The following is a 27,398-nucleotide window of genomic DNA, read 5'->3' on the forward strand; positions in this document are numbered from 1 at the left end:
CCCATTCATTCTCACTGGGACACAATGACAACTTACTTTCTGGACTAACAGTGGGGGATAATTACAACTTACCACTGAGTAAATTTCACAAGCAGTTTCCCTCTCGCTCTGATAGGGGTCACAGTAGAGTCTTAATTTCTGTATATCTATCTGAATGATAAGACAAAAAGACTTTAGCAAATTCAAGCAAAACATGGTCTCATGTGACATTTTTTACTAGTTAAAAATGCAAGACCTGTTGATGTTTGACACCATCGACCATCTGCCACTCTTGGCTCATCTCTACCTTCTAGGCATTTTTGACCAAGGTCGTCCTCAAAACAATAATTTTGTTAACAGCTGCAAGATAGTGCTGTTCTTCCCCCTTATTTAGCAAACATATGATTAACATCTGTGGTACCATTGACCTTTGACTTTGCTCCCCCGCCACGTTTGTGGATTCCATGATTTGGATTTGCTTTGTCGTTGTATGCTGCTGACACTCAAAAGCCTCAGCAGTGGGGCAGGGGGGATTTGGGTGCCACCATGTCAAGTCTTCTATGGTGTCAAAGAACAATACACTCAGATAACACTGAACGGAACTAGGACACATTAGGTTTACCTGAAAAACACAATTGCAGACACTTCCTTTCTGGTAACCCACTCTGGACCATCTTATTGTCAGATACAAGATGTGAAGGACCCAAGAGGGAACTTTGATACAAAACTGTACATGACCTGCCATGTTAAGCAGTTTCACAGCGATTTCACTTTCTTGGATATTGATGGGAAATATTAATCTTCTCGCACCAAAATACTCTTTTGACTCCATCCATCTGATATCACTTGGATTAGTGCTTGATAGAGATGGGCCAACTGATTCCGGATGGAGTAGCATATGTACTGCAGAAAATTGAAGTGCACATTTACCCTGCAGTATCATCCTTGCACTGGTTGACTGTCCGAAGGTGGGATTAGCAAACATCTCTCTGTCCTTTAGTCAGGGCTACCTGACTGATTAATTGACTGACTACACTTTAGAAGGGGCTGGATATGGTCGCTACTACTTATATCAGTTTCAGTTCAGTTTCCAGTGCCTTTGAAGGTTACAAATGATTAAGCTAAATGATCTCCCTGAAAAATGGGAACATAGTCTCCTGCCTCTGGTGAGGTGTTTACCAAGAGGTATGACGAGAGGGAAGTTATCTTTACTCTACAACCGATGAGTAGAAAGAGCAGGACTGGTCTGTTTATTAAATAGGCGGTGTCAACATTTACTATAAATTAACATTGAAATTGAAATTTACATTAAAAACAACGCAGGCGATTTAAAAGGAATTCTATCACCTACCGGGAGATAGTATGCAGATTTCCTTGCTTGGGTTATACGTTCCTTCTTCTCGAAGCCCAGAGAAAAGTGGAGAGCAGCATTTGCACTCTTTCCAAATTTCTTGATTGGCAAGAAGTTAAGCCAGAGTACTAGGTGTTGGAATAGTCAAGATACAACTTACTGTCTGCTGACGGTGCTAAGACTCTACTAGAGCTGGACAGGATGGACAAAATGTTCTTAGGTTTGTTAAATTTGTGTAAACAGTTGCTAACAACAGTGCTAATTCATGAGAGCAGTGAGAGATCAAAATAAAAATGACCCTTAGTTTTTAACTTTCTTGAATTGCGAGATCAGATGCCCATGAAGTTCAGGAGGAGAGAAAGCGGGAAAGCAGACCTCCCTTTAAACCCCAAAATAATTTGCTCCATTGTAGAGACGTTGATTTGTGGGCATTTGTCACAAATTGTAAATTAAATAATGCTTTGACACAAGTTTTATCCTGCCAAAATATGTAATTTTCTCGGTGTTATCTGCATACTAGAGCACAGAGACTGGTTGGTAGAAAATTATAATGAAAGGGTGAGTTATACAGTGAAGATCATGGGAGACAGTGAAGAACCCCAGATAGCTCTGCCTATATGAGAGGCGTCTTTTAATTTAGAGGGACTACGTTTCATCCTCAGACCATGTAATTGCGTGAGGACCAGTGAAAGCAAACAAGAACAACTATTAAAAAACAATATGGTGTTTTTTGGTGTCCAATGCTGCAGATGGCGCCAACATACCCAGAAAAGGGCCGAGTCCCTCATCCACCACATCAGGTGGACCATCCTAGGATGCCATCACTGGCAACTTATACACGTTTACCACAACTATAATATACCACTTTGTCTTGAAGACTTTTTTTTTTATTTCGAACCAGGAAGCAAAGTGTGATTGTGTTCTTTATTTCTGGAATGGTGATATATCAGTAAAGATCTCATTCATAAAATCATCATAAACATTGACTGCATCTCTGCAAGGATGCCATTGGGCACATCTTCTCCCAGAATCCCATCTGTTTTTGGTAAACTTTTTTTCTATCACCCCAGGCATGCTTTTACGTGTCCCTGCTATTCTATTGGTTATTCCAACTACTAAAACAATTTCCCTGGATGACAGCCCCCACTGTGGAGTACTCATGCCAAATTGATCCAAAAAGCCAAAGGCAATTTTAGATTTAGGAAGACCTTAAAAGCCTAGGTTGCATCTGCATTGATGAGGTTGACTCCACCAGGTGTGTGTACGGCACTTACAATGGCAATACCTTATCCTACTGGCCACAGAGGATAATTTACACTTCTATCGAACGAAGACACATATGATAATTGTTACTTTAAGTATTTTGCAATATTTTGTGAAAATGTTGCTACATTTTATTTACAAGGAAAGCAAGCCAGTTCAACTCCAGCTTCCGTGTCTTCCGGGCTATCCAGTGAACACTGGTTTCACAGAATGGGGAGCACCATTAAATGGTGCTTCTCTCATAACCATAAATTGCATGGTTGGGAAATACGGAGCAGGGAATGAACCTACCCATGTGAGTTTAAAACATTTATTCAATATTAACAAAATCCTTCTCCATAGATTTTCCATAAACTCCGGTATGATATACAACATCATACTAACAGGATGCAGGCTACAACTATGGAAAACGTTGTCATTTTAGTATTTGCAATCACTTAAAATTTCAGAATTTTCGATTAGTTAAAATGTGTCCTGCAAAATAGAATTTGCACGCTCACCCAGGATGAGAAATCAGTGTTTCGTTTTCAAACAGAACCTTTTGGTTGAAGGCCCTGTGTGGTAATTCCCAGGGCAGAGACAGGAAAGCATTTCAGGACACATTTGGAATTAGCATGAGTGTAGTGGGCCTTTTGATAAAAAGAAGGGTTACTGCACAGGCACTATAGTACATACTGTTATCGATGCGTCTGAAGCCATCAGCTTCCCCACTTGAGTTTTGCCATTGATGAAGATGGGTGGGTTCTCTTCCATGGTTCCCATTTGAATGAAGACATCATCCAGGAATACGCTGATATTTTTCTCCCTCACCAGGACCTTGAGCTGATGCCAACCCTCGTCGAAAAGTTTCTGGAGGTGTTTTGAAAAGGAAGAGGATGAGAAAGTGCATAGAAATGCTAAGCAAGCGAGCTCCACTCATGTACAGCGACTAACAGTGAAAATGGGCTCAGTGACTGCAGTTTGGGTACTAAAACGAGGGTTTAGCGGTGCCCGCAGGCATCTGGGCCCTGGTGCCAGAGCATCTCCTGCACATTGTTCTCTTAATGCTTCTCTCTCTCTCATAACCTGCTCAAGATTGCGAAGAAAACTTATGTTGTCTATACACTACGTATTATTTATACACAATGGGGCTGATTCACAAAGGTAAGCTTGCACTTTTTTTGTAAGTATATAATTGTTTACTTTTCACAAAGGTATTTTACTAGTAGTACCTTTACGACTGCGGAGTCCTAGCACCCAAGAGTATTTTCCTAGTAGTATCTTTACGATTGCGGAGTCTCAGCACCCAAAAGTATTTTACTAGTAGTATCTTTATGACTGCGGAGTCTCAGCACCCAAAAGTATTTTACTAGTAGTATCTTTATGACTGCGGAGTCTCAGCACCCAAAAGTATTTTACTAGTAGTATCTTTATGACTGCAAGTCTCTGCACAGAAAAAGGCAGGAGTGTTCTCTGTATTTATATGTGTAGTCTTCGCATTTGTAAAGATACAACTAGTAAAATACATTTGTTAATAGTAAGCAATCGTAAACTTACACAATAGTGTAATATTACCTTTGTGAATCAAAGCCAAGGAAAGCCTCTAACAATGCAAAGCTTGCATCTTAAATTTCAAAATCAGTTAATGCGAAATAAAGCAATTCAAATTAAATGAAGCACACAGTAGCAACAATCATCAATTTTCATTAGATGGATTTTGAGCGCTCCAGACAAAACAACAACTGGCGTCTAGACTAGAGTGCTCTCACCATTCACAAAGAAAAAGTTTGTTTTGGGCCGTTCGGTGTAATTTGGGTATACTGCTATTTGGTTGTCTAAGGCTGCTTGCTACCACGTCCCCTTTTTGATCCACCACTTTAGTAACATTAAAGGATACATTCTTCCACTAGAATGGGGAAAATTGAAGAGAAAGAGCTATAACATGTTGTAATTAAACTCCAGAGAATTTCCCCTTTTTTTAGGTGTCTAAGAATGCAGTGAACACTTTTTATACTTAACTAGACCAATAAAAACTTGAAGAAAGGAGCAAATATTGGAGATAGAAGTACTATCTTAAGGGCTAGCAGTTACTTACAGTGTTTCCATAGAGTGCTTCTGAGAGAGCTTTATAGTTTACATACAACTTTCTGCCAAGAGGATTTTCTCATAGGTAGGCTTCACAGGGTGCAGCAAAACATCTTTTCACCAGCACTTTATGGACTTCAAATTGAATGAACAATTATAATATCTGCAAATTAAATTTGAATGAGTGTGGTTGGGGAAAAGAAAAACTTCATAGAGTACCTGTAATTTGGGGCTCTTAAAGTGCAGTGTCTGAGACGCTGCATTCGTACGTGGGGCGGTGACCATCACAGAACTTCCTGACCCGTCCAGACTTACAGCTGCCTGCACTACCCCAGCCTTGGATAATATTCTCCAGAGATCAAACTTCTCAGCATTGATGAGAGGACTTAAACGTATAGTTGCCACAAAAACATATGAAGGGGGGAGGCCTTCTGGAAATATGTCCCTGTTGAAAGAAAATATGTTACTCTTAATTAGTATTTTGGCATGCATGAACATGGTTTCAAGGCGAATATATGACGAAATTCCGCAAACTTTTATCCCGCATACCATGACTCCGCATTTATTACAACGCATGAGTCATTAGTCCGCAGTACCATCACTCCGCAATCTATTACCCCGCATATAACTTTACCACGCATGCCTTTACAACGCAAAAGCATGTGTGGTGAAGTTATAAACTTAGTAAATGTAGTTACCATATATATATATATATATATATACACACATATATATATACATATATATATATACACATATATATATATATATATGTATATTTATATACACACTTAATAATGCATACTTATATAAATATATATATTTTTTAAATGTAAGTTTTTTATACATATTTTTAATATGGGAAACAACCTTTACAACGCAACTTTTACAATGTACTACCATTACAATGAAACTTTTACAACGCAACATCCATTACAACGCATGCATTTTCAACGCAACCATTACAACGCATGACACTACAATGCACACCACTACAATGCATATCATTACAACTCAGTCATTACAACGCATACCATTACAACGCATAACATTACCATCCAACACTTACCCTACTGTTGCACCCCCTGGAGTTAGAATAGTAATTTTTACCCCTACACTATCCAACACTTACCCTTCTATTGCACCCCCTGGAGTTAGAATAGTAATTTTACCCCTACACTATCCAACACTTACCCTACTGTTGCACCCCCTGGAGTTAGAATAGTAATTTTACCCCTACAGTATCCAACAATTACCCTACTGTTGCACCCCCTGGAGTTAGAATAGTAAATTTTACCCCTACACTATACAATACTTACCAAACATGCAATGTAATGTAATGCATTGTAATGGTATGCGTTGTAAAGGTAGTATGCGTTGTAATGGAATGCGTTGTAAATGTCGTTTTTAAAATTTCGTTGTAATGGCATGTGTTGTAATGGAATGCGTTGTAATGGATGTTGCGTTGTACAAAATGCGTTGTAAATGTATGCGTTGTAAAAGTGTGCATTGTAACGTCATACATCCTTTTAATATATATATATATATATATAATATATTAATTTAGATAACCTTTTTCTCCCTAAAAACTAATCCCACCCAAGTCCCTTAAAATACCCCAGCACCCCAAAATACTAAGCCACCCTTACTCCCTAAAATACCCGAGCACCCTTAAACACTAACCCATCCTGACCCTAGAAATACCCCTGTACCCCAAACCTATCCCTGAACCCTAAATTACCCCTGTACCCCAAAACCCAAACCTACCCCTGAACCCTAAAATACCCCTGTACCCCAAAACCCAAACCTACCCCTGAACCCTAAAAATACCCCTGTACCCCAAAACCCAAACCTACCCCTGGACCCTAAAATACCCCTGTACCCCAAAACCCAAACCTACCCCTGAACCCTAAAATACCCCTGTACCCCAAAACCCAAACCAACCCCTGAACCCTAAAATACCCCTGTACCCCAAAACCCAAACCTACCCCTGAACCCTAAAAATACCCCTGTACCCCAAAACCCAAACCTACCCCTGGACCCTAAAATACCCCTGTACCCCAAAACCCAAACCAACCCCTGAACCCTAAAATACCCGTGTACCACAAAACCCTAACCTACCCCTGAACCCTAAAAAGTACCCCTGTACCCCAAAACCCAAACCTACCCGTGAACCCTAAAATACCCCTGTACCCCAAAACCCAAACCTATCCCTTAACCCTAAAAATACCCCTGTACCCCAAAACCCAAACCTACCCCTGAACCCTAAAATACCCCTGTACCCCAAAACCCAAACCTACCCCTGAACCCTAAAATACCCCTGTACCCCAAAACCCAAACCTATCCCTCAACCCTTAAAATACCCCTGTAACCCAAAACCCAAACATATCCCTGAACCCTAAAATACCCCTGTACCCCAAAACCCAAACCTACCCCTGAACCCTAAAATACCCCTGTACCCCAAAACCCAAATCTATCCCTGAACCCTAAAAATACCCCTGTACCCCATAACCCAAAACCCATCCTGAACCCTAATAAAACCCCCTACATCCCGAAACCTAAACCTACCCCCTTAACCCTAAAAACACCCAAGCACCCCAAAACCAACCCTATAATCCAAACCCACCCTTAAAATACCCCTGAACCCCTAAAACATATACCCTGAACCCCTAAAACATATACCCCAACACCCCAAACTAAAACCACATACTTACCTTAAACTTAATTATTAAAAACATATACTTTTACCATTCATGCTTTTACAACGAATTTCGTTGTAAAAACATGCGTGATAAAAGCATATTAGATATAACGGTATGCGTTTTAAAAGTATTGCGGAGTAATGGTACTATCGTTGTGATGGCATGCGGAGTGAAGGTATGCGGAAAGAAAGTTTCGCTGTTAAGGTGTTTTACCTTTCACGACATATGTCATGAATATTTTTCAATTACAACCCCTTCCTTGTTAAGGATCATCAGAAAGCAAATTGGCAAAATATAGGATTGCATGATACAGACTATGCTCAATTTGAAAAACCTTAAGTTTGTGGCCCCAAATATTTTCATAGGAGCGATAAACACAAGGGTTGCTAAATAACAAGGCTGTCTTGTCTTGATTCCACCTCATGCCTCTTCCTTAAACCATCCTACACTTCCTATCTCTTGTCCTCGCTCCTACGTGTTCTTTTTTCTCTTTACTTTCTCCCTATTTCACTGTTTTCCTATGTTCTCTTTATTTCTCTTTCTCCCTTTCCCAGGTTCCAGTGTCTACCATCAGCAAACACCTAAACAAATTAAGCACTGGATACAGATCGTTTCACACTGTTGAGATTCACAATGGTCAGATCCCTGAGGAGGATATTTCTGCTCAAGTACACTGGTGGAGGGGTACTTTCTGCTCTTGCCTACCAAAATACCATGGTATTAGAACATAGACCAATACTATTGGCAGACAAAGTTGTGCTTGATCTCTGACTCATTACAGTTTAATTCAAGTGCACTGCATATGCTTAAGTGATTTCAAGTGTCCGAGAGATTTATGCAACCATTACACCCATCACTTTTGTGTTTTCCCGTATAATAATAACACTTTTTCTTGGGCACTTAATTTAATAGAACCAACTAGTGGACAAGGAATGCCCGCTCCGATTGGCACCAGTGACTACCCAAATAGAATATCAGATAGCTGTAAACTTTAATTATTCCTTTACATTGTTTTTAAGACACCACAAATTATCTTTATTTTGTTTCTCAACATTTGAAACTGTTTGTAGAGGTGCACCTTTTCCAAAGCTATTGGACTTGTGCATCAAAATGTGGAATTTCTACATTAACTTATCCCGATTGAATCCCGCGCAGGTAAGATGCATATAACGTTTTACATCAATCTTCTTAACGGCTGGTAGTAAAACGGGCTGCTAATTGTGTGAGAACATATTGCAATCACTCTCTTATTTTACGGTGCAACCTGTATACTAATAGGTCAAATAGCAAAATTTCAAGTGAATCTCTAATGCACATTAATTAGGCAGGTTGCAATTTGCTATCCCCTATGACTGCCTTCAAATAAAGGGAAGGAGGCCTGCAATGTACAGCACAGCACCATCTTTGTGTTGGCATTCCCAGAAAGGGAGTTTTTCTGAGGCAGGTTGTGTTCCTCAAGTGGTGCTGCTTTATAAAACATAAAAGTTTCTTGTTTGGGAACATATTGTGATGGTGCCTAGACAGTCTACCGAAGTGCCGGTTTCCACTAAGGTCATACACATGATTCCAAAAGGGGAAGCTGTCCAACTGGGATAGTTAGCTTCCCCTTTGCGATCTGTTACCATCTCCTTAGAGAAGCTAGAGCTGTTTAATGGTTTGGGACTGCAATTGCAGCTGCAAAACATTGAAAAATGATCTACCAAGTCATAATTATAAGGGCATATCCCTTTCTCGCCACTTCCTAATTGCAATTTGCTTTGAGTCAGCAAACCCATTTTGCAAGTCGGAAATGCTTTTCTCACTTACAAAATGAGTTTCATACATACCAAAACCTCACTTTGTGGTTGCAACCTAAGAATTTTCAAAAGTTGTCCTAGAGGTAGAATTGGGAATTAAAAGTACTGTAGGAAATCCAAGGCTCCCATTTGTTTTTGTTTGTCTGAATCCAGCTGACAGCTATTGGTGTAATCTATCTGTATGGTGGAAATCGCATTCCCTCATGTTGTTATTGGAAGTGGAAGATTAGAATGTGTATGCTCTTTTAAAATGTTGTTTTGTGTTGATTGTAATGGTTGCCTTTGTGAGCATTCTGGAGATCTTATGTGTACCAAAACGAGGATTTTAAAGATTGAATCCAGAGAAAGGCTGCAGGCTGTGAGACAAGCTGGGCAACCTGGGATTACATGCAGTGGACTCGAATTTGTGAAACTGGTTACTGGGTAAGAGGTACTTACACTCTCAAAACTATTTGTGACATTATGCACAAAGACAGTCACCTAGCAACTAGGAATGAACAAAGGAATGAAGGTCGTCGCCGACTGGATGAAGATCAGCCGTCTGAAGCTGAACTCAGACAAGATGGAGGTCCTCACCCTTGGCTCCAACCCTGCAGCCTGGGACGACTCCTGGTGGCAACCCCAACACGCACCGACCACGCACGCAACCTGGGAATCATCCTTAACTCAACGCTCTCAATGACCAAGCAAGTCAATGCCGTCTCCTCCTCCTGCTTCAACACCCTCCGCATGATCCGCAAGATCTACAGATGGATCCCGACAGTTACAAGAAAGACAGTCACCCAGGCCCTTGTCAGCAGCAGACTCAACGATGGAAATGCTCTCTACGCAGGAGCGCCGACCAAGCTCATCAAATGACTACAACGCATCCAAAACGCCTCGGCACGACTGATCCTCGACGTACCACGACACGGCTACATCATTCCCCACTTGAGAAACCTGCACTGGCTCCCAGTCAACAAGAGGGTATCCTTCAAGCTCCTCATCCGCGCACACAAAGCACTGCACAAGACCGGCCCAGCCTACCTCAACCGACAGTTCTCCTTCTACATCCCCAACCGCCAGCTACGCTCTGCCGACCTCGGACTCGCCACCGTCCCGCGCATCCGAAGAGCAACCACCGGCGGGAGATCCTTCTCCCACTTCGCCGCCAAGACATGGAACACGCTCCCACTGAGCCTACGACAGACCCAAGACCTGCTGACCTTCAGGAGGATACTCAAGACCTGGCTCTTCAATCAGTAGCGCCCACCCCCCAGCGCCTTTAGACCCTTGCGGGTATGTAGTGCGCTTTACAAATGATTGATTGTTTGATTGCTTGATTGAAATTGCCTACTCCGTCTTTGCCTCGATTTTGTCACTTTTTTTAATAATTGTGTGATGTGCTCGAGATTACTTGTATGTAACAATGATTCGCTGTTGCCCTGTTAGGTGGTGCCCCCTTGCAGTACTCTAATCATCCAGTCAGTACCCATGTACTTATGCAATGGCCCAGGCACTAACTCATGGCAAATACAGAGGAGGTCATGCTAATCACAGGTGTACCCCAACGATTAGTGTTCCCTAGTGTATGTATGTGTTTTTACTGTATTCTAAGTGTCCTTTAGCATAGCAATGGCTCTAGGCCTAGTTAGTCAGAGTCAGTTACCACTAGTACCCGTCAGCAAAAAGTTGGGGGCACAGGAGGACTTAGTTAGGCATAGTTAGAAATTAGCATTTAAAAAAACCTTAGAAATTCATTAAAAAATATAGGTTTCAGGCACATTATAGTTAGAAATTAGCATTTAAAAAACTTTAGAAATTCACTAAAAAAAACATAGGTTTCAGGGACATTATAGTTAGAAAGTAGCATTTAAAAACCTTACAAATTCACTGAAAAAAACATAGGTTTCAAGGACATTGATTGGGACAAATACAAACAACAAACAACAAAAGAAGAGAGGTCCGGTCACGCACAAAGCTACCAGATATTTGAGCAAAGAGATAAGTGGGTTATTTTAATCACAGTAACTCTATTTGAGTAGGAAAGCCCTCACACACCGACCTGGTCAGTGTCATGCTTCATCATCGGGCCCCACCGAAGAGACCGAGTGTCTCTTCGGTGTGCTGCGACGCCAGAAATACTGCGGAGCTGGTCGTGTGGGGAGGACGTGTTGTGGAAATTGCAAAATTAAAAGTGACTAAGGGTATCGAAAAAACTTTTAATGAGTGATCCCTAAGACACGTGTAAGTGGTATATGTGTCTGAATTTAAGGGCCAAGGTTTTTAGGATTTTGATTAAATTCAGCTAAATACCACAAGTTTTAAAATTAATCAGTCAACATGTTTCTGCCTTATTTGTGGTATATATTCACCATGGCATTCTTCAGGACTATACCCCGGCGGTATGGACACTCTAATAGTCCACCCTGACCTGGGGACGTGTAAGTGAAAAAAGAAAAGTGAAAAAAGTGCTTAAAAATTAGAAGAGCAAATTGCTCATTCCAAAAAAAAACCAAAATTCAGGGGTGTATCAGCACCTGTGGGAGAAAATAACACAGACAAACAGATATGGACATACATACGATTAGTATATGCCAGCGTAGACTTATCATAGTGCTCCTAAGATGGTGGCAAACCTTTGTGTGCACACACAATAACTGATATCTTATGCACCATCCAAGTAGCCCTTAGGGATATTGTACATGCTAAGAGGTGGAGTGCTAAAGGTGGTTAAAAACTACTATAGTAGTGATGGGGATAAAAACGCGGTGTGAATTCTCCATGAAGAGGGATCAATTTGACCAAATGGTCGGTGTCCCCTTAGGATGGTAAGTATGGAGAAAATCTCACTTTTAAAACAGGGCGCTACTAGCACCATGGGTCTCGGGAGGAGGATTGGAGCGCGCTTGGCACATCCTAGGGAGAAAGAGGAGTTACATGTCAACAGAACCCAAACCACACACAGGTACTTAGCTTCTGGTCATCGTAAAAGACGTTCCGCCGGTGATCCAGACTCACGCCCTCTGCGCTCACAACCCGCTTGTCAACCTGCAAGATTCCTCTAAACCGGACCCCGACGATGGAGAGCGGGGCCGGTAAATGAGTTTAAGAGCGCTTTGTTTCCGTTTGCGCGCTCGATTCCGGGTTGGGCGTGTCTCGCTCAGATCGAGGCTTGGAGCGCACACGCCCACTCGGGCGGAGCGCGCCTAGGATCAAGACGAGGTGTGGAATAGAGGACCTATCCCTGCGCAATGGCTAAAGGAGGTTTAGGCACGCTGGTGGTTGTCAGGGCAACCGAGGGTGCTCGTTGTTTTTTAGGGAAAGGTTTTAGGAATCGGATTTTTAAATGGGCGAAATACCTCACTCTAGGGATATAAATACTGCTTACATTCAGTTGGTAAGTAATGTCAGAGCAGAAACGAGAGTTCCATCACTCTAGAGATCTAAGCACTGCTCACATTAAGGGTGTAAATCGATAGTGTCAGAGCAGGAGTGCACACACTGTCAGATCAATATAGTTTAATTTGGACATACATGGGACAGTCCTTGGACGTGATTAAAAAATTGCGCATAGTGTAGAAACCACCTGGTATTTGGTATTTAGGTGATATGTTTTATTCAGACCGCTTATGTGTCACGTTATCAGCTCTTATTTCAGATGCGTGAAGTTATAGGGTTTATGATAGGACTGAGTTCCAGGGGATATCGTCGTTAAGGCCATTGATATTTGTCCCCAAGCGGTGTACCCAGCGCTGTTCTTTCTCGAACAGTCTATTTTGTACGTTTCTTGTGCCATCCAGAACTTCAATAACAGTCCACCTCATGTCATTGGTGGTATGATTTTTGTCTAGGAAATGGCGACTCAATTTCGTTGTTATTTTCTTGCACCTTATGTTACTCCGGTGCTCACAGATCCGTTGTTTCACTTTTCTGGTGGTCATACCCACGTACCGGAGGTGGCAAGGACACGTGATCAAATAGATCACATTGATTGAGTTGCAATTGGTATGTTCCCGTTGGGTCCACACTTTCCCTTCTTCCAGTGTCAGAGTTTTTGTAGCTTGTGTCAAGTGACAGACACTACAGTCCGAGCAGGGATAGTGCCCGGTGATTTTAGGGAGACCCCATGATGTTGTCACTGATGGTGTAGTGTTTTGTGGTTTCTCTTTTGGGCGGGTATGGACCAGCGCATCTCTTAGACTGCGCCCCTTTTTAAATGAAAAAAGGGGTTTGTCCCAGTCCTTTTTAAAGGTATTCACAATATTCCAATGTTTGTTTACGCTCTTTTTCATGATGTTTGAGAGACTGCTGTAAGTGGTGACACAGGTGAGTGGGATCTGTTCTGGATTGTTTGTCCTTTCTTCAAGGAGGGACTCCCTTGGCTGATTTCTCGCCCTTTTGAATCCTTTATTCAAGGTGGAAGTTGGATAGCCTCTATTTTTTAGTTTTTCCGTTAGATTGGCTGATTGGTCTTTGAAATCTGTGGTCAAGCTACAGTTCCTTCGTAGCCTGAGGTATTGCCCGTAAGGAAGATTTTCCTTCAACGGACGCGGGTGGAAGCTGTTAAATTCCAGCAGATTGTTCTTTGCGGTCGGTTTGTTGTGGGTTTTCGTGGCCAGTGTCGTTCCACTGATTGAGATGACTACATCTAAGAACACAATTTCTCTTCTGCTTATGGTATTGGTGAATCTTAGATTGGGGTCCAGGGTGTTGATCCATGAAAGGAAATCTTCCAAGTCATTTTCGCTACCATTCCAAATGATCAGAATGTCGTCAATGTAGCGTTTCCACAGAAGCATTGACGAAAAGAAGGTGGCATTTGGTGGGAGGATATGTTTGGCCTCAAAATCTGCCACATACAGCCCCGCCACGCTCGGCGCGAAGGTGCTGCCCATGGATGTCCCAGAGCATTGTAGATACAGTTGGTCTTTGAATGAAAAAAAGTTCTCTTTCAGTGCTATGGTCGCACAATCGATAATGAACTTTTTCGGTGTCTGGAATTCCCAATTAGTCGAATCAAGTACCTTTTCGAGGACCTCGATTGTGTCATTCTGCGGAATGCTTGTATAGAGGCTTTCCACATCTAATGTTACAAGGGTGATAGAGTTTTCAGGGAATGTGATCTCTGTCAGCAGACGTAACAGGCTTTTTGTGTCCTTCAGATAGGTAGGTGTAGACTGTACTAGCGGTTTCAGAAAGTGATCACAGAATTGTGATAGCGTCTCTAGGAGCGACCCAATTCCGGAGACGATTGGGCGTCCTGGTGGGGGTAGTTTGTTCTTATGCATTTTCGGTAAAGTATAGAAGTAGGGTGTAATACTACTCGTATTTTTCAAAAATGCCGCTTCGTTCTTTGATATATGGTTTTGATCCTCTGCTTGTTTTACCAGAGAGCTGATCCTTTTTGTGAGGTCAGGGGTTGGGTCCAATGTCAGTGGAGTGTAATTTCTACCATCACTGAGTAGGTTTTTACAAGTGATCTCATAGTCAGTTGTATCTTGGATAATGATCCCTCCGCCTTTGTCCGCAGGCTTTATGGTTATGGAGGTGTCGTTTTTTAGTTGTTGTAATGCCTCGAATTCGGCAGTGCTGAAATTCCCGAATGTTCTCGGGTTTTGGCAATCTTCTAGGTCTTTAAATACAGCTTGCTCAAAATGGTGGAGATCCAAGTTTTGGAAAAGGGGCTAGGTTTTGTCCCTACAGCCAAACCAGATAAGTTCAAATTGCATTGTGAACTGGCAGGGTTTTTTCGTAAACTGAAACTAAAAGCGTTTTTCGATGGGAAAACAGACCCAATGGAATCAGTCAGAAAAGGTGACACGGGCTTAAGACCAAGCTCCACTTTCATCCCACCTTCACACACAATACCAGCGGCCATAACTGCTTTTGAGCAAGCTGTATTTAAAGACCTAGAAGATTGCCAAAACCCGAGAACATTCGGGAATTTCAGCACTGCCGAATTCGAGGCATTACAACAACTAAAAAACGACACCTCCATAACCATAAAGCCTGCGGACAAAGGCGGAGGGATCATTATCCAAGATACAACTGACTATGAGATCACTTGTAAAAACCTACTCAGTGATGGTAGAAATTACACTCCACTGACATTGGACCCAACCCCTGACCTCACAAAAAGGATCAGCTCTCTGGTAAAACAAGCAGAGGATCAAAACCATATATCAAAGAACGAAGCGGCATTTTTGAAAAATACGAGTAGTATTACACCCTACTTCTATACTTTACCGAAATTGCATAAGAACAAACTACCCCCACCAGGACGCCCAATCGTCTCCGGAATTGGGTCGCTTCTAGAGCCGCTATCACAATTCTGTGATCACTTTCTGAAACCGCTAGTACAGTCTACACCTACCTATCTGAAGGACACAAAAAGCCTGTTACGTCTGCTGACAGAGATCACATTCCCTGAAAACTCTATCACCCTTGTAACATTAGATGTGGAAAGCCTCTATACAAGCATTCCGCAGAATGACACAATCGAGGTCCTCGAAAAGGTACTTGATTCGACTAATTGGGAATTCCAGACACCGAAAAAGTTCATTATCGATTGTGCGACCATAGCACTGAAAGAGAACTTTTTTTCATTCAAAGACCAACTGTATCTACAATGCTCTGGGACATCCATGGGCAGCACCTTCGCGCCGAGCGTGGCGGGGCTGTATGTGGCAGATTTTGAGGCCAAACATATCCTCCCACCAAATGCCACCTTCTTTTCGTCAATGCTTCTGTGGAAACGCTACATTGACGACATTCTGATCATTTGGAATGGTAGCGAAAATGACTTGGAAGATTTCCTTTCATGGATCAACACCCTGGACCCCAATCTAAGATTCACCAATACCATAAGCAGAAGAGAAATTGTGTTCTTAGATGTAGTCATCTCAATCAGTGGAACGACACTGGCCACGAAAACCCACAACAAACCGACCGCAAAGAACAATCTGCTGGAATTTAACAGCTTCCACCCGCGTCCGTTGAAGGAAAATCTTCCTTACGGGCAATACCTCAGGCTACGAAGGAACTGTAGCTTGACCACAGATTTCAAAGACCAATCAGCCAATCTAACGGAAAAACTAAAAAATAGAGGCTATCCAACTTCCACCTTGAATAAAGGATTCAAAAGGGCGAGAAATCAGCCAAGGGAGTCCCTCCTTGAAGAAAGGACAAACAATCCAGAACAGATCCCACTCACCTGTGTCACCACTTACAGCAGTCTCTCAAACATCATGAAAAAGAGCGTAAACAAACATTGGAATATTGTGAATACCTTTAAAAAGGACTGGGACAAACCCCTTTTTTCATTTAAAAAGGGGCGCAGTCTAAGAGATGCGCTGGTCCATACCCGCCCAAAAGAGAAACCACAAAACACTACACCATCAGTGACAACATCATGGGGTCTCCCTAAAATCACCGGGCACTATCCCTGCTCGGACTGTAGTGTCTGTCACTTGACACAAGCTACAAAAACTCTGACACTGGAAGAAGGGAAAGTGTGGACCCAACGGGAACATACCAATTGCAACTCAATCAATGTGATCTATTTGATCACGTGTCCTTGCCACCTCCGGTACGTGGGTATGACCACCAGAAAAGTGAAACAACGGATCTGTGAGCACCGGAGTAACATAAGGTGGAAGAAAATAACAACGAAATTGAGTCGCCATTTCCTAGACAAAGATCATACCACCAATGACACGAGGTGGACTGTTATTGAAGTTCTGGATGGCACAAGAAACGTACAAAATAGACTGTTCGAAAAAGAACAGCGCTGGGTACACCGCTTGGGGACAAATATCAATGGCCTTAACGACGATATCCCCTGGAACTCAGTCCTATCATAAACCCTATAACTTCACGCATCTGAAATAAGAGCTGATAACGTGACACATAAGCGGTCTGAATAAAACATATCACCTAAATACCAAATACCAGGTGGTTTCTACACTATGCGCAATTTTTTAATCACGTCCAAGGACTGTCCCATGTATGTCCAAATTAAACTATATTGATCTGACAGTGTGTGCACTCCTGCTCTGACACTATCGATTTACACCCTTAATGTGAGCAGTGCTTAGATCTCTAGAGTGATGGAACTCTCGTTTCTGCTCTGACATTACTTACCAACTGAATGTAAGCAGTATTTATATCCCTAGAGTGAGGTATTTCGCCCATTTAAAAATCCGATTCCTAAAACCTTTCCCTAAAAAACAACGAGCACCCTCGGTTGCCCTGACAACCACCAGCGTGCCTAAACCTCCTTTAGCCATTGCGCAGGGATAGGTCCTCTATTCCACACCTCGTCTTGATCCTAGGCGCGCTCCGCCCGAGTGGGCGTGTGCGCTCCAAGCCTCGATCTGAGCGAGACACGCCCAACCCGGAATCGAGCGCGCAAACGGAAACAAAGCGCTCTTAAACTCATTTACCGGCCCCGCTCTCCATCGTCGGGGTCCGGTTTAGAGGAATCTTGCAGGTTGACAAGCGGGTTGTGAGCGCAGAGGGCGTGAGTCTGGATCACCGGCGGAACGTCTTTTACGATGACCAGAAGCTAAGTACCTGTGTGTGGTTTGGGTTCTGTTGACATGTAACTCCTCTTTCTCCCTAGGATGTGCCAAGCGCGCTCCAATCCTCCTCCCGAGACCCATGGTGCTAGTAGCGCCCTGTTTTAAAAGTGAGATTTTCTCCATACTTACCATCCTAAGGGGACACCGACCATTTGGTCAAATTGATCCCTCTTCATGGAGAATTCACACCGCGTTTTTATCCCCATCACTACTATAGTAGTTTTTAACCACCTTTAGCACTCCACCTCTTAGCATGTACAATATCCCTAAGGGCTACTTGGATGGTGCATAAGATATCAGTTATTGTGTGTGCACACAAAGGTTTGCCACCATCTTAGGAGCACTATGATAAGTCTACGCTGGCATATACTAATCGTATGTATGTCCATATCTGTTTGTCTGTTATTTTCTCCCACAGGTGCTGATACACCCCTGAATTTTGGGTTTTTTTTGGAATGAGCAATTTGCTCTTCTAATTTTTAAGCACTTTTTTCACTTTTCTTTTTTCACTTACACGTCCCCAGGTCAGGGTGGACTATTAGAGTGTCAATACCGCCGGGGTATAGTCCTGAAGAATGCCATGGTGAATATATACCACAAATAAGGCAGAAACATGTTGACTGATTAATTTTAAAACTTGTGGTATTTAGCTGAATTTAATCAAAATCCTAAAAACCTTGGCCCTTAAATTCAGACACATATACCACTTACACGTGTCTTAGGGATCACTCATTAAAAGTTTTTTCGATACCCTTAGTCACTTTTAATTTTGCAATTTCCACAACACGTCCTCCCCACACGACCAGCTCCGCAGTATTTCTGGCGTCGCAGCACACCGAAGAGACACTCGGTCTCTTCGGTGGGGCCCGATGATGAAGCATGACACTGACCAGGTCGGTGTGTGAGGGCTTTCCTACTCAAATAGAGTTACTGTGATTAAAATTACCCACTTATCTCTTTGCTCAAATATCTGGTAGCTTTGTGCGTGACCGGACCTCTCTTCTTTTGTTGTTTGATACTTAACTGGGGTGTAAGAGAGTGTCTCTGACCTTCCCTACCTCTCTCGTTGTTGATATATATACAAATACAAACAAACCATCCAGGACTATCATAGACTTTTAGGCAACTGGTACCATCAAGGACTAATTGACACTGATGAGTATAAGTTTCTAAGAATGGACAAACCGCGCATACCCTGCATATACTTCCTCCCGAAGATTCACAAAGATACCACTTCACCACCAGGGCGTCCAATAGTCTCGTCCAATGGGGGACTACTGGAGAATACATCCATATTTTTGGATCTCTTCCTATCTGAATATGTTTCCAATTTGGGATCTTACTGTATAGACAGTACAGATTTTCTTCGGAGGCATCATGGTATACGGTGGGAGGAGGGATATATAATGATCAGCCTGGATGTGTGTTCTTTATACACATGTATTGAACAACATAAAGGGGTGGCAGCGTGCATGCATTTCTTGAGAAGTAGACACATAGATCACTGGGATCACAACAAGATGCTGTTCTGCTTACAAGAAAATATCTTTCTCTTTGAAAACTCGGTATACCGACAGCTGTCTGGTACCGCGATGGGCACATGTTTTGCCCCCAGCCTAGCAAATTTATTCCTAGGCTGGTGGGATGAAAAAATAGTGTGGACGCAACAACTGGAAATGTATACTGACCACATACTTATGTGGATCAGATACATTGATAATTTGTTCCTTATATGGAATGGCCCAGAAAATCTAGCCAGTGAATTTATTGGAAAATTAGATGTGAATGATCTGAACCTGTGCTTTACACATACTATGAGTACAAGGTACTGGGAGTTTTTAGACAGAGCAGTAAAAATACGAGAAGGCGAAATCACAACTCGCCTATTGCGGAAACAAACTGCAGGGAACACAGTACTGCATGCAGCGAGCCACCATCCAACCCTATTCAACCATAGTATACCCTATGGAGAATAACTGAGGGCTCGCCGTAATTGCAGTACTGACAGTGACTACCTTAAAGAACAACAGGTGATGTTAACACGTTTTAAAGAAAGGGGCTACAAGGAAGAAATCCTGGAGGTAGCCAAAAACAAAGTCAGGGATCTACCACAGCACGACCTGTTATTTAAAGCATCCACCAGTGCCAAAAAGAGGGCATTGAGGACACACAATCGCAGTGGTTGAGAATGCCCAATGGCTTTTCCACTTGTGGTATGTGTAAAGCAGATCGTAATGGAAGGAACTGTAAAGAATACACCACCAGCACTAAACAGAAGCGATCAATACAACACATGATCAACTGTAACAGTGATTTTACTGTCTACATGCTGGAGTGCCCCTGTGGCCTCCAGTACATGGGCAGTACCAAATTTCCCCTCAAGCTAAGAATTCTGCAACATTTACTGGCCATTACGAATCGTGATCACAATTATCCTGTGGCACGCCATTACACAGAATGTCACAACAGTAACAGCAGCAGTCTACAACTTTTTGAGGTGGACAGAATACCGAAGCACATACGAGGTGGGGACTGAGAAAAACGCCTAAGAATACTCGAATCCAGGTATATCCTGGATTTAGATTGCAAAGTGCCGAAAGGGCTCAATAGTGGTGAGGAGCTTGCAACACATATTGGCCAATGAAAACTGATACACTCTCATTAGGTTAGATCTCAATTTATAACCTCCCCAACAGAATCATGTAGGGATTTTCATTAAAATGAACATATACTTTGTATTTCATTTTTCACATTTTAATTGGGAAAGGGAATTAGGCCTATGTTGGATGCAATTAATTTCCGATTAAGGAACTTACTGAGCAATTGTCACAATTGTGGAGTCTCATTTTGAAATCCTGCTAGGTTCCGAAAACATTTATTACGTCTTTATATACCCTTCTTTCACATGCTAAACACATAATTTATATTATTTACACACACTGTCACAGTCCCGTCACACCCCACTTACCCTGCACTCGAGAAGGATACATCTTGTACCCCAGGATAGACATAATGGCAAATGACAAAAAGTGCTGTTGCCCTATAGGTTAAATTGATGACATTTTTGCAATATAAAGGACAAGATAGTGATTGAGTCAAACTATGGGAAAGATCATGCCCCAAATATGAAAAGTATATGTAAAGAGCACGAGTTCCGTATAGCAGTGAGACTTGCAGGCCTCCGTAATCAGGAGGTGATATGGTAGCTTAGAATGACACGAGTATTATTAGCTGAGTGTCATCAATATTTGCAGTGGAGCTACAAACAAGGATTTGAAATTATGTTTCTTAATAATGTACTACCATGCTATAACGATATATACGGCAGAACTCTGCTTACAAAACCCGGGGTCTGTTGCCGTTTTCATATTTCCTAAATCAAAGCCTTTAAATTGAAAGGTGTTTTTTATTCCCTTACGGCAATTTCTAAATTGTTATTTACAATAACAAATGAATGAATTTGGGTTTATAATAATTTACGGCAAAACCGTCATGGAATGCTAGATACAAGTATTTTGTTTATGTCGACAAACCCTGAAAATGCATTTCTATTGGAGATTGGGGTACAGGAAGTAACTTGATGAAGGCAAACGCCGAAACGTGTCGTCCTTGATAGCTAGTGCACAATAAAGGTTTGTGCCATTCCTGGTGTGCTGTCCTTGTTTTCATGGAAATATTCGTGGGATAAGAGAAAAGGACTGTGAACAAAGTGGCCGCTGCTGCTACAGACGGCATCAGTGTCGCAGGCCAGGGGCCTGCTCTTGCAGCAATATATATATATGTTCATACAACTTCTCCCCCTTCGGAAAGACACAAGCCGCACTCGCAACACTGGCAATTTGAATATTTTAATACACAGCTACAGGCAGTCCTGACGTGTTTTGGTTGTATCCGAACTTTGTCAAAGGTAAGCCTTGGCAGCACAAACTAATTACAAACCACGAGTCACAATTGCAATATAAATGATTTTGGCCCCCTGGTGGACACCTTTAAGGATGTATTACTGATGCATGCTGGAATTGGTGGATTAGTAGTTTAGTCACAATAAAAACCCTCAAGTGAGTTGTGCCAATATCTTCTGCTGTGTCCGAGAAATAATTCCAGTTCCCATTCATTGTTGCTCCGCATGCAGTCCTATTATTGAGGCTGCTGGGAACCATGCTGTATGTAGTACCAGCTTACCCGTCTGGCGTTGCTGCGATCTCCGAAGAAAGAAATTCAAGGAAACTCGTTATGATAAAATTCAATTTACATTGTGTAATTTTTATTGAAACTTATTTATTTTAATATGGAAAACATTTCAAAGTGTTGTTTTAATTCTATTTATTTATTCAAGTGCTTGTGGATACACGATTTTTTATTTTTCTGTCTGGTGCGTACATCAGTATTCGAAAGATTATGAGGGCCCTGGGGGGCCGATATTTTAAAAAGAATTATGCCAGAAACCTTTGTAGGAGTGTACTCAACAACTTCCCAAAGTTTCCTGGCGATCGGATGAACGCTGTTTTAATTCTATTTATTTATTCGAGTGCTTGTGGATACACGATTTTTTGTTTTTCCGTCTTGTGCGTACATCAGTATTTGAAAGATTATGAGGGCCCTAGGGGGCCGATATTAAAAAAAATATTATGCCACAAACCTTCGCGGGAGTGTACTCAACAACTTCCCAAAGTTTCATGGCGATCGGATGAATGGTGTTTTAATTCTATTTATTTATTTGAGTGCTGTGGATACACGATTTGTTGTTTTTCCGTCTGGTGCGTACATCAGTATTCGAAAGATTATGAGGGCCCTGGGGGGCCGATATTTAAAAAAATGTATGCCAGAAACCTTTGTGAGAGTGCACTCAACAACTTTCATGGCGATCGGATGAATGGTGTAGTAATGCATAAAGGACAAACAGACAGACAGACAGACATATATTCATTTTTTATATATATAGATAGGGCAGCGTCCATTAACCAGGGTCGTTTTCACAAAGCAAACAAAATTCGTCCAATGTTGGGTAATGATGGCCCACTTACGGGTGGTACATAGCTTCACAGCAGGACCAAGCCACTGCATATTCATACAACTTTTCCCCCTTCGGAAAGACACAAGACGCACTCACAACACTGGCAATTTGAATATTTTAATACACAGCTACAGGCAGTCCTAACGCGTTTCGTTCGTCTCCGAACTTTATCAAAGGTAAGCCTTGGCAGCACAAACTAATTACAAACCACAAGGAGCGATTGCAATTTAAATGAATTCGGCCCTATGGTGCACAACCTTATGGAAGTATTACTGATGCATGCTGGAATTCGTGGTTTAGTAGTTTAGTCACAATAAAAACCATCCAGTGGGTTCTTTTGCTGTGTCCAGGAAATAAATCCAGTTCCCATTCAGTGTTGCTCCGCATACAGTCCTATTATCGAGGCTGCTGGGATATATATATATATATATATATATATATATATATATATATATATATATATATATATATAATAGCTATAGCTAGATAGATAGATAGATAGATAGATAGATAGATAGATAGATAGATAGATAGATAGATAGATATAGCGAGAGATAGAGAGGGATATAGGTTGCTGCATGCATGTCAACCAGTTTGCCATAGACGCTACCCATGGAAATTCAAAAAAGCTGAAAAATAGATATGGAAGGGCTTATTTGCAAGTTCATTGCGCCGCTGGTGTGTCATCCTGCATGACTTTTCATGGCCCTGTAAATATGGGCCCCTTTTATGCATTACTCTGTGTGAAAGGGGTGTTCCATGGGTGTTGCTGTGGGTGTTTCCATGCAACATCCATGGAACTTGACTCATTACCAGATATACAACATTTTGTAAAGCTGGGAATGCGTCAGAATCCTATGCCTCCCCAGGGGAGGCATATCAATCAATCAATCAATCAATCAGAGTACTTGTAAAGTGCGCTACTTACTCGTGAGGGTCCCAAGGCGCTAAGGGGAGGGGGGTGCTGCTACTGCTTGAAGAGCCAGGTCTTGAGGAGTCTTCTGAAGGTGAGTAGGTCTTGGGTCTGCCGTATGTGGGTAGGGAGGGTGTTCCAGGTCTTGGAGGCGAGGTAGGAAAAGGATCTGCCGCCGGAGGTCGTTCGTTGGATGCGGGGGACAGCGGCGAGGGCGAGGCTGGCGGAGCGAAGCTGGCGGGTAGGGGTGTGGAAGGTGAGTCTGCTGTTCAGGTAGGCTGGTCCGGCGTTGTGGAGTGCTTTGTGTGCGTGGGTGAGGAGCTTGAAGGTGATCCTCTTGTCAACGGAGAGCCAGTGTAGGTCTCTCAGGTGGGAGGTGATGTTGCTACGGCGGGGGACGTTGACAATCAGTCGGGCGTAGGTGTTTTGCATGCATTGTAGTCGTCGTAGGTGTTTGGCTGGGATTTCTGCGCAGAATGTGTTGCCGTAGTCCAGTCTGCTGCTGACGAGGGCCTGTGTCACCGTTCTTCTTGTTTCGGTCGGGATCCACTTGTAGATCCTGTGGAGCATGCGGATGGTGTTGTAGCAGAAGGAGGAGACTGCGTTGAACTGCTTAGACATGGAGAGGGAGGAGTGAAGGATGAATCATAGATTGCGTGCATGGTCAGTGGGTGTTGGTGCTGTTCCCAGTGTAGTCGGCCACCAGGAGTCGTCCCAGGCTGAGGGGGTGGGTCCGAGGATGAGGACCTCCGTCTTGTCCGAGTTCAGCTTCAGACGGCTGCTCCTCATCCAATCGGCGACAGCCTTCATTCCCTTGTGGAGGTTGGTTTTGGCGGTGTGTGGGTCCTTGGTGAGGGAGAGGATGAGCTGGGTGTCTTCAGCGTAGGAGGTGATGTTGAGGTCGTGATGGCGCAACGAGGAGAAATACTTTTATTTCTCCTAATTTTTCCTCTTTCTGTGTGTGCTGCATTCTGCACCACGCATAGAAAGAGGAAATGCCATTAATGATTGTTTTTGTGCAGGGTGTCTCTTCCTGCACAAAAACAATCATCCCCGCAGCCTGGGCATCCTTGCAAAATGATGCAAGGGTGCCTGCGCTGGCACATGGCAGCCAATTGTGAGCCTGAGCAGGGGAAAGCACAGGGATGCATCATATTGTTGTTAACATCACGCACTCCTGTGCTTTGAAAATGATGCAGCATGGAGCAAATAAATGGCTTTTGGCGCTGTGCTGTGCACAAGTTGTCACATTACAATACAGAAATTTCTTAGGGCTTACAGTTGTTCGATCTTTTGTTGTCAGCTTTACATACGTTACATTGATTGACGTAAATACCCAGTACTCCGTCCCCTCCTCTGCAAAATAAAACAAGAAACAGTGGGGCATCCCGTTCAAACACATTTCAGCATTGTAGGGCAACAGAACATTTACATTAGTAAGTTGTAGGGGAGCAAAACTGGTACTCTACCCTCTCCTAACTCGCGTGCAGATGTGCATCGTTTTAAAGGTTCCAGGTTTCCAAATCTTACCTTGTATTTTCCGTCACGTCGACATCAGGGGTGAGAAGATATGCATTTTCAGAAAGTAAGGATCCAGAGGTTTTTTTCCCTTTCTTGTGAATTTTCATCCCCACTAGAAGCTCAAATCCTTTCTCGTCTCGTGATGCAACAGGAATTCTGGTGGGACACACTGATTCTGTGGGAGATAAAAGAGGACCAATGTATGCTGCTGATTGGGATTTTGTCAGGCGAGGGTGTGCATCAAATTCATAGACTTGTTGTAGATTCTTATTTTTCCTTTTTATCCCTAATGCAATCAGGAGACTTGTTCAAGTGCAAAAACAAATTTAAGAAGAACCTTACCTGTGTTTCACTGTCGCTTTAATGTTTTACTCCTCCAATATGCTCCCATTGTCACTGATAGTTTGTAATTAGTTACGCTAAGTCCTGTACAATGTAGGGAATGTTTGTGATGATGTCCCCTCAGTAGAGTAGCATGAGAAAAATTGTTCTAAAACGCAAGAATTGAGTAATGTGCCTCCAGCAGGTTAGTACAACACCTTCCCTAATCTTTACAGAACTGCAGCATTTTATTGCTGTGTGAATTGCCAATTCATATGGCCATGGAATGGGGGAAGACAGCCTTAGCACAAAAGTCTTTTAGGGGTTGTCACTGAAAACACTATGGGCTAGATTGTCTGATATTTTGCGCAGTGTTTGTGCCACAAAAGTGACGCAAACCAACTTCTTTTGCGCTGGAAATCTGTGTAAAAGTAACATAAAACACTGCTTTGAGTTACTTAGCATCTAGGGGGATTTAATGGTCAGTACATGGTTGTTCTCATGCAACCACTCATGCTTTTTGACGCAAATCCCTATCTAGGACTAACGGTAGACAGGGTTTTGCATCAAAAGTTAATGCCACTTGAAAGCAGGCATTAAAAAGAGAAATGTGTCTTTTCCGATTTAGCATGTGTGCTGCACTGTAGAGCACACATACAAAGTAGGAAACGTTTTAAAAGTTATCTAGGCATAGTAATTTGTAATGGAAGAAAACCCTTCCAGTACAGAATCTATGCTAGACTCATATACACACCCTTGCACTATGGTGCAAAGGTATGTGCATGGCGCTCGGCAGCAAAATTCTGCACTGGGGTTACGGAGAGAAGAGAGTGACATATCGCTGTAGATATGGCAATCTACGCCTATCACACAACAGAGCACAACATTTTGTGCTGCTGCGCTGCGTTGGGTGGCACTTTTGTAAATCTGGCCGTATATACACAAGATATCCATTCTTCAAATGCAGAAACAAGCTAAGGCTGACGTAAGGAACTCTTTGCAACAGGAAGCAATGGCATGAACCTCAATGAGGGGTAGTCGTGTGTTACAAGTGAAATTCAGGGAAACCGTTTTACCCTATAAACCTGTCTTTTAACTACAGCTTTAATAATTTGAAAATATTGATTATATTTACACTTATTGTATTATTTTTCCACTTTGTCTGAAGTATCAAATGCTATGTGATGTCACGTCTTTAAGAGAATTTTTTGAAAGGCCATATAAAAGTCATTTTCTGTGATATTGTCTCGATGGTGATGGTGTGATGTCACTCTTGCTACTCTTATGGTTTTGGTGAAATAGCAACAGTGGGCCTTAGTGGTGTATCACTTTTATGCCTAGCACTGGATGAGCTCATCTGTGCTAAGATTGATTGTGAAACCAATGTAGGTAACATTGGATATCTACTCCACTGAAGACCTCCATTGGCATTGCGCCTTCCGAACATTTCCCAATGTTCTTCTATTTCATTGTCTTTAATATCTTCTTCTCTGTAACAGGAACCAATGAGGTGCCTACACTCGGCCAGTGCGTTTGTCAGATATTTACCACTTTCATTCCCCATGTCTCTGTCATTGTTTGATTGGTGCACCTCTTGCTTTACCCCTGTATGGTACATATTTTGCTCAATTTCCCAAAATAGTGTTCATCTCTTACAAGGCTGTGCTTAGTGCAACGTGTTTCAATCCTCTGCTTCCTTTTGTCACAGTTCTTCTTCTTGCAAATGTTCCTTTCAGTTGTGCCCTCCATACAACCAGGAACATTGTTTACTAATTTCGAAGTAAAGGTCTAATTTGGAGTTGTGTGCTAAATAAAAGTCAGCTTCTGTGTGGAAGAAGTGATAAATACTCCAATCAAGGGTTCTCCACCAATTAATTCCTGTTCTCTGCCTGTGCTGGTGTTCAAACTGC

At 42.4% G+C, this 27,398-nt stretch overlaps 1 protein-coding gene across 1 annotated transcript in view; it reads right to left on the minus strand.

Moving 5' to 3' along the window:
* The window catches only part of LOC144828174 (uncharacterized), a 418,953-nt gene that overhangs the window by 332,324 nt on the left and 59,231 nt on the right, over positions 1–27,398 (minus strand). The window contains exons 3-6 of the mRNA XM_078686271.1: positions 25,177–25,342; positions 4,877–5,102; positions 3,269–3,442; positions 73–150 (exon numbers count right to left, since the gene is read on the minus strand). Of these exons, the coding sequence (XP_078542397.1) occupies positions 73–150; positions 3,269–3,442; positions 4,877–5,102; positions 25,177–25,342 (644 nt within the window). The remainder of the gene's footprint in view (positions 1–72; positions 151–3,268; positions 3,443–4,876; positions 5,103–25,176; positions 25,343–27,398) is intronic.

This window comes from Lissotriton helveticus, chromosome 4_1 (genome assembly GCF_964261635.1).
Source record: "Lissotriton helveticus chromosome 4_1, aLisHel1.1, whole genome shotgun sequence".
NCBI lineage: Eukaryota > Metazoa > Chordata > Amphibia > Caudata > Salamandridae > Lissotriton > Lissotriton helveticus.